The following is a 15,545-nucleotide window of genomic DNA, read 5'->3' as shown; positions in this document are numbered from 1 at the left end:
TAAAAACACAATGAATTATTCATATCAGAAGACTGGAGATTCCTCCAGAGATTTGTAGACACGGGATGTGAAATGAAATAATTTGATATGAAGGAGTCCAATTTTTAAATTTACAAAAGATGGGACGCATGGACAACTGTGAATTTACATATGGGATGCTTGAACAAGGAACATATACTTTCTGCCTCCCTGGACAAGTAGGGCTAAAAAAATAATAGATTCAACAATATATGTTAGATGAAAGTGAGTAAAGTCTTTAGTAAGCCAGACAACCCCCTTTTTTTGAGAACATAGGAATGCGATTATGACACCTGGGCAGGAGGCACTCCTGGTCTCCATTGAATATGAACAGCGCCCCGATTTTGCTGCTGCAGAAGATGGGTCCCTCAATGCTCAGCCACTGCTCACATTTCCAATTAAATGGTAAAAAAACCACAGCATGACAGCTAGCTCCGAATACCTCCTCCACTATGCTTTGCTTGGTACAGCCATTATTGCGCACCCATTCCATAAAAAGGTTTTCACCGGCAAAATATGTACCAGTCTAATTTAACCAGGCCATCCATCGACAGTAATTCCAAAACGAAATTAACACATTGTATTGACCTTCGCAGTGTGAGACTGTCTTCATAGTGAAGATACAAGGTGGCTAAGCCAGAGACATCAAGCAAAGTAAAGGCACTTGATACTCCAACCAGAACATGCGCACACGATTTCATAAATAGTTGTACAATATTTTTTTAATAACAGACATGTCACTTTATTGATTAGAAAGCTTGATTTTTTCACAATAATGATGTTCAAAAAGTACAATTGCCATCACAGAAAGGAGTAACGATCTTTGAAAGTTTTTCGAACCATAGAGACGTCAGAAATATTCTTAGGTTTCCCTACTTGCCCAAAGTTAATGATATGTGAAGGATTCTAAAACCCTTCAAGGAACTTTTTCAGGCAATAGCAAGTAGACCTGCAGCGCCTACAATGACCACAGCATTGCAGGGCAGCAGCTTTTAAAGTTCTGCAATTAGAGGGCTAAGTCTAGGCTCATAGCGTTGGCTTCTTTGTGTTAGAACGAGGTACTGATCCACACTGACTACACCATATTCTTAACACAACTTTCAGCGCTCCTCCACAGCCAGCCCAGCCATTTTGTCTTGTGCTTGCTCTACATGGCGGTCATTTTTGGGACTGTTTGGATAATCTCGTTCTCCAAAAATTGTGCTTCCAATTCGAACATTTGTGGATCCAACCTCAATCTGCAAATGTAGAGAGAAGCATTTCAGATTAAATTAAAATGGTCGATCAACAAGTGAGCAGTCACAGAAATAGATCGATGGCTACCACAAAAAGACACAAACATTAATTGACGAAACAAAAAGAGAAAAAACTATTTTAAAATATTAGAAACCTAGAGATAAGTTGAATGATCTTATTTACCTTTTGTATCCCAGTGCATGTTTAAATTATCTTTAAAATTTAGAGATGTTTGCCTGTAATCCCACTTATTTTCTGGTCTCCCTAAAACATTCTACAGTAAAAGACCTTGTCAATGTGATTATTCTCTTACTGGATCTACAGAGTTGACTTTCAAGTGTGTTTCCCTTTCCAGCATTCATAGCTGTGTGCGGTTAGCACTCATTTGTCCTCTGTATAATTCCTATTGGCAGCTACATAAACCATTGTTTGGTAACTAAAAAAGAAACAACATACTAATGGAATGCTGCGAAGGGGAATAAGTTAGATGAACACACCTGTACACGTTTTATCAATTTAAAACATCAACTTTTGAAAACAAAACAGATTAAGAAATGTAATTAACTAAGACTTAAGTATTCTGCAATTACAAAGATCAATGCAATTTCAGAGGGGTGTGATAAATGTATTTGTCCTCTGGATGACAGAACAAAATTGCATTCTATCAGACAGAAGCCTGTATTAAAGTTTATAATCTAAAAAACGTAAATGAAGCTGCCAATCTCTGCCAGATCACAAATACCTGCCATGCAGCAGGGCTACTTATGGAAATACCGCTAGCATCTGTAGCTTATGCTCAGTCCTTAATTTGTAAAAGTGCTGGTGCCTAAAGTTTAGAAGCCCGCAGCCAGCAAAATCGAGGGCTGGTGTGCCATATACAAATGCTGTATAGCCTTGATTCCACCCTATGCTTCTTAATCCACCAGGTATTCCCTCACTCTTTATCTCACTCATTCAGGTTTCTTTTCATTTCTGCTTTCTCCCTTTATCAATGTTTTTCCTTCACACTCTTCCTACTTTTTTTCTCCTTGTGTGTTTTTCTATCTCTTGCTGTCAGTGAAAGTCTGGGGAGGAAAAACAAGTGCTGGTTCCCAAAAATATGAGCCTGTGGGCCCACCTGCACTAAACAGTACACATTAAGCACTGGTTATGCTTCAATCTAAGCAAAACTACCAAACTGAGTTTCCACTGACCCTGGAATAACAAAGCCTAGTGTAGTTTTAATGACTGTCCAGGACAATCTATCGGTCCTGACACAGCAGGCAGCAAGCAAAAGGTGACACCCTAGGTGGTCACAACCCACCATATAACCCAACATGCAGAAGATCAAAAAATAGTATGCGCTAAATCGGGACCTGGGAACTTACTGGAATTTCACTCCATTAAACACTTAAGGATGATAGAGTTTGATTTTAGGTATAAAAGGAACAGCATTTCCAACTCCAGCAATATTTCTATGCTGCAGCATCAGACAATGATCACTTGAGGAGAAAGCAGCTGCACGTGCAAAGGGGCCCTGTATAATTAAAGTTTTGTCTCCTGTCAAACTCATACTGTGAGCCGATGTGGGAATTAAATACATGCTAACACCTCTGGTCTTACACCAATCCTTAAAAACCTTGCTGAGCCAACAGGGCTGGTTACATGTGGAAAACATGCCGTGCCATGAACCCTTTGTTTTCACACTCTCCCCTTTGAATGTTGCCTGTATGTGAATTACCAGTTATAAATCTGTGTGCATATACCCCCATCTTGCCCCTCTTAGTTCATCTGCTCCGCTTGTGCAGTTGTTCCTACCAAATTCTTGTCCATCCACTAGCTGAGTCAAAATCTACTTTATCCACATTTTGGAATACAAATGGAATTGTTCATGGATATGGCTACATCGAAATAGCCCATGCCTTTACAGTAGACTATTCGGACCCCGAAGCTTTCGTAACAAGACAGTTTTTGAAGGGATTAGCTACGCCAGTTGAACAAACCATTTTATTGCTTTCTTTTCAGGGTTGCTATTGAATATCAAATTCAAAAATAACTTTATTTGGTTTGAAAGACCATAAAAGATTCACACATCTACTTTCTGCAATACAATTTTCATATTGTATAGTTACAGAGGCATACAAAAAAAACAATGCAACAATCTATAATGTCAACCATAAAATTTCATGAATGAGGATGTTATTAAAAGGTTACAAAAGTTCTGTTCATCTATATTGACTCATAGATCTTTCTTATAGACATTGCAACTTTAATATAATTAGAGACTGCAGTGCAAATAGGCAAAGTAGACAAAAAATGCATAAAATTAAAACCATCTATATGGGTACATGGCCGGATTACCCTCAAAAGTGAGGCTAAGAATTTTCCCCTCAACTCTTTATGAAGGGGACAGAACAACATAAAGTGCAAAGTGCTCTGAGCTGCCAAATTGTCACACAGACAAGGCGTTAATCTATCAACCCATTCTGCTTGTTTGGGAAATTACACTAAAAAGTGCAAGGTGCTTAGACGAAATCCAGCAAAAAAAAAAAATTGTGTTTGAGAATTGGTGATAAAAGTTAGATACAATTGCTGTTCTGCGGGGAACAAACATAAGGGACCTGTCACTACCATTTGTAAGCGGTGCGTATTTGTCCCAGAATAATGTGCCTCTTCTATAACAACTTTCGCATTCGTATGGATGCGTGCAGGATTGTCAATGTAGTGCCCCAGGCCTATCTCGTGAAATTTATCCTTCACAAAGCGGAGCCAAGGGATCGAAAATGCGCTATCTAAGTTGGTATAGTCCTTAATGACTTCCCTAGAGAACAGCAAGTCCTCAAATTGCCAGATCTTTGCCCAAAGAAGCAAGGGCAATATCTATTTGATCTTCAAGATAGTCCAGCCCCAGCACATGATGACAAACACGTGTGTTGGCACTATTTGGGGTTGACACTAGCCTTTTAATAAATTCATTTTCCAAGACCTGCAAGTGTCGGCTTTTGTGGTAGCCCCAAACTCCTGCCTCATAAGATGCCACAGATAAGCATTTAGCTTTGTAAAGAGTAACCAATTAGGTCACCAGCTTGTGGCCTTACTTGCAGGCAAAGCGGAATAACCCCTCCACAACCTGTCTAGTATGTTGGACCCTTGCAGTAATAAGGGGGGTCTCAATTCATAGTGTTATCAAAAATGTTCCCTAGATATGTAAAGTTGGACACCTTATCAATAATCTTACCACTTAAAGCAAATGTTCTAGTTTTTGTTGCTTTGGGTCCACACACCATAACATATGATTTAATCAAATTAACTTTTAGATCCAGTGCTGCCATAAAATCTGTAAAAGAATTAAGTGATTTTTGGAGGCTATTGGCCGTTAAAACCATTAGTACGGCGTCATCCACATTAGATAACAGTGGGACCGGGTTGTCTCCAATTTTAGGAAAATCAAATTACTTCTCTAAACAAAATGCCTCTAAACCAATAGCATATAATAAAAAAAAAGAAACGGAGCTAAAATGCACCTCTGCCGAACACCTTCTGTGGAGACAATGGGCCCTGTCCTCCCCCACCCCGCCTCCCGCAACCGTAGTGGAAGTACGAAGCCAACGTAGAAGGGAGATGAGGGCTTCTTCAAAACCCATTTTCCCCATCAGTCCCCACAATTTCTCCCGATTAACGGTGTCAAAAGCACTGGACAAGTCCATGAAGGCCAGGTGGCTAGAACCCCTACTGGCCCTCATGTACTTGTCCATAATCGGAGACAAATTGAGGCACTGTTCTATTGCTATTGATTAAATGTATTCTGCTCTGTCCTGATATTTACCCCTCCACCATAACTCCTCTTCACTGTCGAAAGGCCAACACAATTCTTCTTTTGAGCTACTGTCTCTTGATGTGTTGTTGGAGCCATCATTTGAAAACCTATCAGCCATTTAAAGATTGTAACCATTACTGTAGCTGTTGAAATATTTTTTGTCACACTTTTACACTTTTGTGCACATAAGCACTGTGCTGTATCACCTTTTTTATAGCTCCTATAGTGGTTTATGACTAAAATTATGAAAGTACAAACAACAATTGCACCATCATTGAGGCTCGGCACTGCATGTTTGAAACTTTATTTTGCAAGTTCAGACTGTTTCAAAATTCAGTACTGCCTCTTCTAAGAGACGTACATTTTGATTTAAACAGCAACATTTCTCTTTTATTTTTCAAGAGTTAATTTCTATAGTCCAATGTCTATGTATCGTAAACCATACCTCAATTCAGTGCAAGCCACTGGTCAATCCAATCAGAATTTCCACCAGAGGCTGCACAGAGCAAATCTAACTCGATCTTGCCACTTCTCTGTACATTTTAAGTTCTTGCTTTTTATTCTCAGTCTCAACATGGCTAATGATAGAATGTAGTATAAAGGGGATTTCTGCGACAAGAAGGTCACTCAAAGCTTGGGATATATACTTTTCTGTGGATACAGATGTTAAATAGCAAGAGCAAAAAAAGAAAGAAAAAAAAAAAAAGAAGATCATGTTGTAGACTAGTTTAAGGTTCAGTTCCCACACAGAAAGTTGGAGGCAGGAGCCAGTATGTGATAGTTTTCCCTGTTGGGCTTTCAATTACAACCTAAGAGGATATAGAATGTGTAGGAAGCTGGTTCTGTATATACTATACCAAAATGAGGTATAGTGTGCACAGAGTCCAGTGGAACCCCAAAGGTAGGCAGAGGTAAAAGTAGATAGCATCTTACTGTCTATTTGTGGTAGTGTGGGCAAGAAGTAAGGCTTTATCAGAGGACAGTGTTAAGCATTTGTTGTACACACCCAATCAGCAAATGATGTCACATACTCAAAGACTGAACTCAGACCAATTTTGTTTGTATACAAATATTAAGTTATTTTATTTCTAGAACCAAACCAAGCCTGGCACAGGTAAGTGAAATACATGCTTTGCAAAATCTTATGCAGTGTTTTACAAAGGAATGCAAGTTCAAATGCAATTGATTGAAATACAGGTAAGTTTAAAATGTCAAAATTACTATCTGAAAGAGACACGTTAGTGATAGATTTCTTACCTTCGAATATCCCCAGGCGTCAGACTGGATCTGGAAAGTTTTCGTCAGCAGTACCCCTGCGCGTTGGCAGGCCTCATCGTACGGCTCCACATACGTCGCTGGTGTCGTATCCTCTGAGATGACGTCATCGGAGCCACTTGGACGCTCCCAGGCACGCTGACGTCCGTCTTTCTTTTTCCGCATAGCAGCGCAGATCCGAGAGAGAGCGGTACCCCTAGTTAAAAATGTTTTCACTTGGTTTCTGACAACTTGTTTTGTCAAGTTCTTGACTCCTGGTGCAGTAGGGATGCCCGGGTTTAAGTCCTGTAGGGCCTGCCGCCGAAACATGTTGGTAGTGGACCCGCATGACGTGTGTCTCTTCTGCTTGGGGTACACCCATGACCCGGAGGCGCGCCCCGATTGTCGGGCCATGGAGCCGAAAGCTTTGCGGGATCGTTCCCGCGAGTTGTTGGAGGTCCGGCAATCTGTTCCGTGCCGATCGAAGTCCCGATCCCGTGGGAGGTCGAGGTGACTGGTTGCGGAGCCATCAGCATCGCTAGTCGAAATCGGGGCCAGGTAAGTCTAGGCACCATAAAAAGTCGAAGAAGCGACGTCGCTCTTCCTCTACCCCTCACCGGTCGCGGGACGCGGTGGAGGGGGCGGGCGGTCACTCCCCCGCGGCTCCGTTGGAACTTCCGTTGTTGCCTGTGGCCTACCCACCCTTTCCGTGACCGCACGCAACGACCGCATGCAACTTTGGACGAGGTGCAGACCTTCATGTCGGCCTTAGCCATTTGTTTACCCCGCCGGGTCCCTCCGGAGCGCCTTCGGACCCGCGGATCTGTCGGAAGGGTTTACCTTCATGCCGCCGCCTTTGGCCTTGGCTACGCCGGCACCATACCCTGCGGCGCCGCTGGCTACCGCCTCAACGCCGGCCCTGGATCCAGCCTTGATGACGGGCCGCCGCTGACGCCGGACGGCACCGAACCGGGACTGGTATCTTACCCTCCCATTCCATTGCTTTGAGGAGAGTTTATCCCATCTTCATTGATTAAACGAAGTTTGCAGCGCCAGCGCTACACTTTTACCAGCGCTATACTCGCACTAGAATTACTACAAACAACTTATAGCATTTTATTGATCTCTTAGGATTTTAAAACATTTTCGAGCGTGATTTATTGATTGTGTGCTTTAAATGTAATACTGTGTTTTAGAAAACTTTTGCTCTGCCCATACTTGCAGTTTGCTCGCTACTCCCCGGTCCACCACAGCTTCTGTGCTGATTGTCGTGGAGGGAGCTTTGGAGCGTCATCACTTCCTGGTTCCTGGCTGTTCCATCCTGGTCAGCCATCTTGGAGAGGTCGGCGGACTAGTCTCCCCCTCGCCCTGACTATTTGAGGGCGGGAGTCTCACGCGCGCAATCATTGATTAAACGAAGTTTGCAGCGCCAGCGCTACACTTTTACCAGCGCTATACTCGCACTAGAATTACTACAAACAACTTATAGCATTTTATTGATCTCTTAGGATTTTAAAACATTTTCGAGCGTGATTTATTGATTGTGTGCTTTAAATGTAATACTGTGTTTTAGAAAACTTTTGCTCTGCCCATACTTGCAGTTTGCTCGCTACTCCCCGGTCCACCACAGCTTCTGTGCTGATTGTCGTGGAGGGAGCTTTGGAGCGTCATCACTTCCTGGTTCCTGGCTGTTCCATCCTGGTCAGCCATCTTGGAGAGGTCGGCGGACTAGTCTCCACCCTCACCTAATCTATAAGACCCCTCACAGACTAGCGCAGCGGTGACGCGCAGCGGTAGCGCCGAATACGCGCCAAAGAGTAGCCAGTCTGCGCCAGTCCGCGGCACGGAGGCGGACGGTGCCGGACGGTCTACGTATATACCCTCTATTTGTGCCAGTGGCACTATGTGTCGCTGTATACTCAGGTATTCCAGCCCCGAGCTACGCTCCTTCCGCCCCCCGTGTGGTCACTGCCATCATGTTTTCCCGGGAGGGCGGGCTTTGAAGACAGGGTGTAGTACTTGTGGCTGGCGCCTTCCTGCTCGGAATTCTTTTACACAGGTCAGCCCACCTATTCTGCATAAATGTTTACTACTGAATACTAGATCTCTACCCGGCCACGCTCTAGACATTTGGAATATGTTACAGGATTCTAAGATATCCTGTCTGTTCCTTACGGAAACTTGGCTGTCCGAATCTTCCTCACCCGATTTGGCAAATGCCGTACCTTCTGCCTATAACATTTATAGGAAAGATAGGTCATCTGGTAGAGGTGGTGGAGTGGCTATTATAGTTAATAAGAATATTGTATGCCATACTTTCTCAGTAGATAATATACAGGGCTGCGAAGCATTAGGCTTCACTCTCCAGCTCTCATCTTCCCAGGCCTGTACTGGTATCCTGGTCTATAGATCACCAGGTTCGGTGGGGCTGTTTTTGGAAGAACTACAGGCAGCCCTATCAATACCATGCCTTAGGTCCAATCATTGCTTTTTATTAGGTGACTTAAATATCCATATGGATAATAGCTCGGATCCGGACACTCTAAAACTGTTAGATATTACTTCCGTGTTTGGCCTATCTCCTTATGTGGCAGGACCGTCTCATAATAAAGGCCACACGCTCGACCAGATTTTTTCTACTTCTCCTATCTGTGTTGACCCTCCCATGCCAGTTTTGTGGTCAGATCATTTTCTCATCACTTTTTCCATCTCTGTCATGGTTCCATCACGGTCTAAACCAGTAGGGTCGCTAAAGCATCTCTCTAAATCTTTCCATCTTCTTACTACAGAGATGCTATCAAATGTTCTAACTAACTTCCCGTGTCCCACCTCTGACAATGTAGAGGAGTACAGCGATCTCTTCCATAATTGGTTCACAGACCGTCTAGAGAGCTTGGTTCCGGCCATGAAACAAAACTCTGCAGATAAGAGAACATCTGCCCCTTGGTTTACCCCTCATCTAAAAAAAGCACGACAAGATCTTAAGAAAGCAGAAAGAGCATGGAGGCGATCCTATGATCTTTCTGAGAGGCAAAAATTTAAGACGCTGACTCGAGCCTACCATAAATTAATTTGGGATGGTAAAAAATCCTATCTGGAATCTAGAATAAATGAAGCGGAGCATTCTTGCAAGGAAATTTTCAGGGTGGTTAAAGATTTCACCTCCCCCTCTGCTTATACTCCGATCCATGCTCACTCCGAAATTTGGTTGAAGGAATTAGCTGTCTATTTTGTACAGAAAATCACCTCTATTCAATCATCTCTCCAGGCCACTTTCCAGCAGCATACGACAAGTCTGGGGTGTCCCTTGCCAGATCATGGCCCCTTTCTGTCCAATTTTCCCCTATTAGATCATGAGAGCTCTCTTGCTATTCTGACAAGTCTCAAATCCGGATCTCCACAGGATCCTTGCCCTGCCAAGTGTCTAGCAAATATGGCACCTGTTCTTAATGATTTGATTAATCCCATTTTGAATCTGTCACTCTCTTCCGGGGTAGTTCCCAAAGCTTGGAAGAGTGCCATGATCTTGCCACTTATAAAAAAACCTGCGCTCGACCCTGCAGTCTATGCAAATTACAGACCCATCTCCTTACTCCCTGCTCTGGCGAAAGTGACTGAAAGGTTTGCTCACAGATCTATTTCCAATTTTATTGAGGAAAGGGGTCTGTTGCATAATACTCAATCTGGTTTCCGTGCAAATTTCAGCACGGAGACCGCGCTCCTTGAAGTCACAGATGCCATCAGGGAGGAGTTGGATGTTGGTAAAAAAGTGGTACTGATTATGCTGGACCTGTCGGCGGCGTTCGACACCGTTCCCCACGCACTTCTTCTCTCCAGACTCTGGGACTTTGGTCTGCGGGGAACGGTGTGGAATTGGCTTAAATCCTTCTTAGCCGACCGCCGGCAGACAATCTGGGCGCCACCCTTCTCTGCTGAAATGTCACCACTTGAAGTGGGGGTCCCTCAAGGTTCCATCTTGAGCCCCCTCCTGTTCAACATCTTTATGGCCCCCCTGGCGGTGACAGCGGAGGCTTTTGGCGCCCGGATTGTCAGCTATGCTGACGACACCCAGCTCCTCTTTGTAAGTAACAGGGATGGTCAGTTTGATAGTGTCCAGGTCAACGGATGTTTGAGTGCTGTCTTTGAGTGGTTTGGACGCCATGGGCTGAAGTGCAACGCAGACAAGTCGGAGCTGCTCTTCTTTGGCTGTACATCTGAACCCGATTGGAAAACCTGGTGGCCGAAAGATATGTCTCCTCCCACTAGCTCGTCTGTGAAAGCCAAAAATTTGGGAGTGGTGATTGACAACAAGCTATCTTTCGGACCACATATTTCTTCTCTTACTGGGAATTGTTTCGGCATCCTGCGGATGCTTCGCAAATTTCTCCCTCTAGTCTCTATCCAGCACAGAAAAATTATTGTCCAGGCACTGATCTGCTCCAGGCTGGATTATGCAAACATTCTGTTTCTGGGACTTCCCAAATATTTGGTCAGGCGTCTGCAAATCGCCCAGAATTCTGCAGCCCGAGCCATTTTTGGTCTTCCAAGGAAAGTCAGAGCCACGGATCTTCTTGCCACATTGCATTGGCTTCCAGTTGCAAAAAGGATTCTATTTAAAACTCTGACCACGACTTTCAAGGCCTTGCATGGCATAGGCCCCAAATATATCTCCAAACGACTGTCCTGGTATACCCCTCCCAGATCTCTTAGATCCTCGTCCTTATCAAAGATGAGTGTTCCCACTATCAAACGAGCAAGAGCAGGAGGACGATCTTTTCGTCACTTAGCCCCTCATGCCTGGAATGATCTTCCAATCTCTCTAAGACAGACTTCTAGTCTTCTGTCTTTCCGCAAGGCTCTTAAGACTTTGCTCTTCCCGTAATCTTGATGCTGTTTCTGTGTTTGTATGCCCTTTTGGTGTTATGTTTTTCCCCATCTTCGGTTGGGAGTCTTCGTTAAAGCGCCGGGATACTCCAGTGGAGTGGCCGTGCGCTATAGAAGTGTACAAATAACATAACATAACATAACATAACATAACATTTCCCAAGGCACCTCGTCCTTACCGGCCTCTTCAACAACCGGTGGACGAAGGGGAGTACACTGGGAGGGGTCTGAGGACCCTCTTGGCGCTCAGTGCCAGGATGAGTCTGAATGGGAAGGCGATGTGGACGGTCCAGTAGATCTGGAATTCTCTCCACACCCTGGCACTCTGTCCCCCTTCTTCCGCGGCCACGGAGGAGCTTGGGACTTTCAGTGGTCCTAGAGCTCCCTTCTGTACCCATCAGGACCAATCTCCTGAGTGAGGTGTTGCAGCCGCAGTCCTCCTCTGCGGAGCCGTTACTGTCCTTCAATGAAGCGCTTACTGATATCCTGTTGAGCACCTGGATCAAACCGAACACAGGAGTTCTTGTAGACAAGGGTGTGGCACGCCGCCATCGCCGGGCGATCCCAGCTTTCTCACCCAACACCCGACGCCTGAGAGGCTGGTTGGCCAGGCTTCTGCCTCGCCGAGTGCGTTCCCTTCGGCTCCTCCAGAAAAGGAATCTAGGAAACTGGAGCAATTCGGGAAACAGATGTTCACATCTGCCAGCTCTGCATTGCGGGCGGAGAATACAGCGTGCCTGCTAGGCCCTGTGGAATCAAGAGCGGTTCTTTCCCAAGCCATTACCGAAGGGAGAGATGCTGCAAAATTTACTGTTCGCTGTGAGCTGGACACGGCCGATTCTCTCGGTAGGGCACTTTCCACAACAGTGGCGCTCCGCCATTATGCTTGGCTCCGAACTACTGGCTTCTCTGGGGATGTCCAGACACCTTGTTGGACATGCCCTTTGATGGCACACGCCTCTTTGGTGATAAGGCGGATAGCACCCTGGAACTCTTTAAGGACTCTCGGGCTACGACCCAGTCCTTGGGTCTCGCCACCACGCGTACTCCCTCGGCGTCTGCTTTTCGGTGCTTTCGAGGTCAGGGTCGGGGCGCCCAGGGGCGTTCCTTTCAGACCCGCATGCCGGCGCAGCCACAGTCTCAGCGCAGCCACAGTCTCAGCGCAGCCACAGGATCCGCCGTGGTGGGTCCAGAGGACAGCGGACGGGTCAATCCACCACCTCCCCTGCCGCCACCACCTCTAAACCTTCCTAGTCCGGTGTTTCAGGCCCACCTGACGCCAGTGGGTGGCAGGATTCACCTTCCCCATTGGCGCTCCATAACCTCGGACAGGTGGATTCTGCAAATAGTCCGAAGGGGCTACTCCCTCCCCTTCGAGTCTACCTCTCCAGACAAGCCACCTCAGTACCACCGCATGTCGGGGGATCACTTGACACTTCTCCAGCAGGAAGTTGCGGCCCTCTTGCCCAAAGGGGCCGTCGAGCGCGTTCCGATGCCAGAAGTAGGTCGTGGTGGTTATTCCCACTACTTCGTGGTTCCAAAAAAGGACAAGGGCCTGCGGCCTATCTTAGACCTCCGGAATGTTAACCGCTTCCTCTGGAAGGAGAAGTTCAAGATGCTCACGCTCGCTCAGGTCTGGTCTGCCCTAGACCCGCAAGACTGGATGGCAGCGTTGGACTTGCAGGATGCTTATTTTCATATCCCCATCCTGCCGTCCCACCGGCGTTACCTTCGGTTCACAGTAGGCCACGAGCCCTTTCAGTTCACCGTGCTCCCTTTCGGCCTTACCAGCGCCCCTCGGGTGTTCACGAAAGTGATGGCGGTGGTCGCAGCTCATCTGCGCAGATCAAGGGGTTTCATTCTTCCCCTATCTCGATGACTCGCTGTTGAAGGCGGGCTCGCCCAAGGCACCACCTCCAGACTACGGCCGACCTCCTGCATTTGCGGGGGTTTTCCATCAACGTGCCGAAGTCGCACCTGATTCCCTCTCAGCAGCTCCTCTTCATCGGAGCGGTTCTGGATACGGCGCAGTTTTGGGTTTATCCTCCCGAACAGCGAGTCCGGGACATTCGGGCTATGATTTCGATCTTTCAGCCCTGGTCCTGGGTTTCGGTCAGGAAAACCCTGAGGCTGCTGGGCCTCATGGCCTCCTGTATCCTGCTAATCGATCATGCCAGATGGCATATGCGGGCTCTGCAGTGGGACCTGAAGTTCCAGTGGACGCAGCAACGGGGGAACCTGTCTGACTACGTCCAGATCTCGGAGGGCACTCTAGAGGACTTGCAGTGGTGGCTCACGAACCAGTGTTGGGTCCGCGGCAGATCCCTCTCCCTTCCCCAACCGGAGCACACAGTAGTGACGGACGCGTCCCTCCTGGGATGGGGCGACCACATGGGAGAGGCAACATCAGAGGCCTCTGGTCTTCGGCGGAGTCCAAACTCCACATCAATCATTTGGAACTCAGAGCGATCCTACTTGCACTCAAAGCATTCCTTCCCTCTGTCAAGGGGAGAGTAGTGCAGGTGTTCACAGACAACACCACCGCCATGTGGTACTGCAACAAACAGGGCGGGGTGGGGTCGTGGACAGGAGGCTCTACGTCTCTGGACGTGGCTGGAACATCAAGGCATTTCCTTGGTGGTTCAACACCTGGCAGGTACCCTGAACGCCAGGGCGGACGAACTCAGCTGCAGATGCATGTTGGATCACGAATCGCGTCTTCACTCAGAGGTGGTGCAAGGTCTCTTTCAGCAGTGGGGAGAACCTTGGTTAGATCTATTCGCCATCGAAGAGAACGCGCAATGTCAGCAGTTCTGCGCGTTGGCGTTTCCAAGGCGGTACTCGCTAGGCGACGCTTTTCGTCGCGAGTGGAGTTGCAGTCTGTTGTACGCCTTTCCGCCTATACCACTTCTGCCCAGAGTGTTGAAGAAGATCAGGCACGACCGGGCTCAAGTCATTCTTGTGGCACTGGACTGGGCTTGAAGAGTTTGGTATCCCGAGCTACTCAGTATGAGCGTGGATCCTCCGATCCGACTGCCTCTTCGGGAGGATCTCCGGTCGCAGCAACAGTGGACGGTCCTCCACTCGAACCTGTCCAGCCTCCACCTCCTTGCGTGGAGATTGAGCGGCGACAGCCGATTCCATTTGACTTGCCCCCCGAAATCTGTAATGTGATTCTGGCAGCCAGGCGTCCCTCCACTAAAACGGTTTATGCCTGTCGGTGGAAAATATTTGTGGCATGGTGCACAGCAAAATCTGTTGATCCTCTTGCTGCCCCACTTTCTGAAGTTCTATTGTTCCTTCTTTCTTTGGCCCAGCAGGGCTCTGCTCTGGGCATTATCAAGAGCTACCTTTCTGCTCTTTCGGCCTTTCTTAGGCTGCCTGATCAGCCCTCTCTTTTCAAGTCCCGAGTTGTCAATAGATTTCTCAAAGGCATTACTCACCTTTTCCCTTCAATTCCTTTAGTGATGCCTTAATTGGACTTGAACCTGGTTCTCACATACTTGTTGTGCGCTCCCTGTGAGCCTCTTCATAACTGTCCTTTGTGGTTATTAACTTTGAAAATTGTCTTCCTGGTGGCCATCACCTCCGCTCGGCGGGTGAGTGAGCTCCAGGCTCTATCCTGCAAACCTCCTTCACTGGTGATTCATCCGGACAAGGTTGTGCTTCGACCGCGTCCCTCCTTTCTACCAAAAGTAGTCTCTACCTTTCATCTCGGGCAAACTGTCACTCTGCCAACTTTCTTTCCGCCTCCGCACCCTTCAAGAGAAGATTAGAGGCTCCACCGTCTGGACCCAAAACGTGCCCTTTCGTTCTATCTCAACCGCACACAACAGTTCCAGGTGGATGACCAGCTCTTTGTTGGCTATGTGGACGCCAAGAAAGGTCAGGCTGTGCACAAGCGCATTATCTGCCGATGGGTTGTCTTGTGCATTAAAGCCTGTTACTCTCTGGCTAAAAAGGAACCTCCATTTGGGCTGCGCACCCATTCTACCAGGGCGACAGCAGCTACTACAGCATTGGGACGCGGTGTCCCCCTGCAAGACATCTGTCAGGCGGCCACTTGGGCCTCGTTGCATACTTTCACTAAGCACTGTTGCCTTGACAGTCAGGTCCGGAGAGACGGCTTCTTTGGCCATTCAGTTCTCCATGACTTTCTGTGTAATCTCACTTCGCAGACCCACCACCGGGGTTGGTATTGCTTGGGTATGTATTCTAAGGGAAGGAATCTATCACTAACATGTCTCTTTCAGATGCACAAGTTACTTACTTGTGTAACGCTATATCTGTAAGAGACATTAGTCAGTTATTATTATTATTATTATTTATTTTTTATAAAGCGCATAGTCACCCGGAG

General features: G+C 46.8%; 1 protein-coding gene across 1 annotated transcript in view; it reads right to left on the bottom strand.

The window, feature by feature from the left end:
* Positions 1-735: 735 nt before the first annotated feature.
* The window catches only part of PLPBP (pyridoxal phosphate binding protein), an 80,472-nt gene continuing 65,662 nt past the window's right edge, over positions 736-15,545 (bottom strand). Inside the window, exon 8 of the mRNA XM_085634944.1 lies at positions 736-1,256. Within this exon, the coding sequence (XP_085491070.1) occupies positions 1,119-1,256 (138 nt within the window). The 3' untranslated portion in view covers positions 736-1,118. The remainder of the gene's footprint in view (positions 1,257-15,545) is intronic.

Source organism: Triturus cristatus, chromosome 11, assembly GCF_964204655.1.
Source record: "Triturus cristatus chromosome 11, aTriCri1.1, whole genome shotgun sequence".
Classification (NCBI taxonomy): Eukaryota; Metazoa; Chordata; class Amphibia; order Caudata; family Salamandridae; genus Triturus; species Triturus cristatus.
This window is presented reverse-complemented; position numbering and strand designations above follow the sequence as displayed.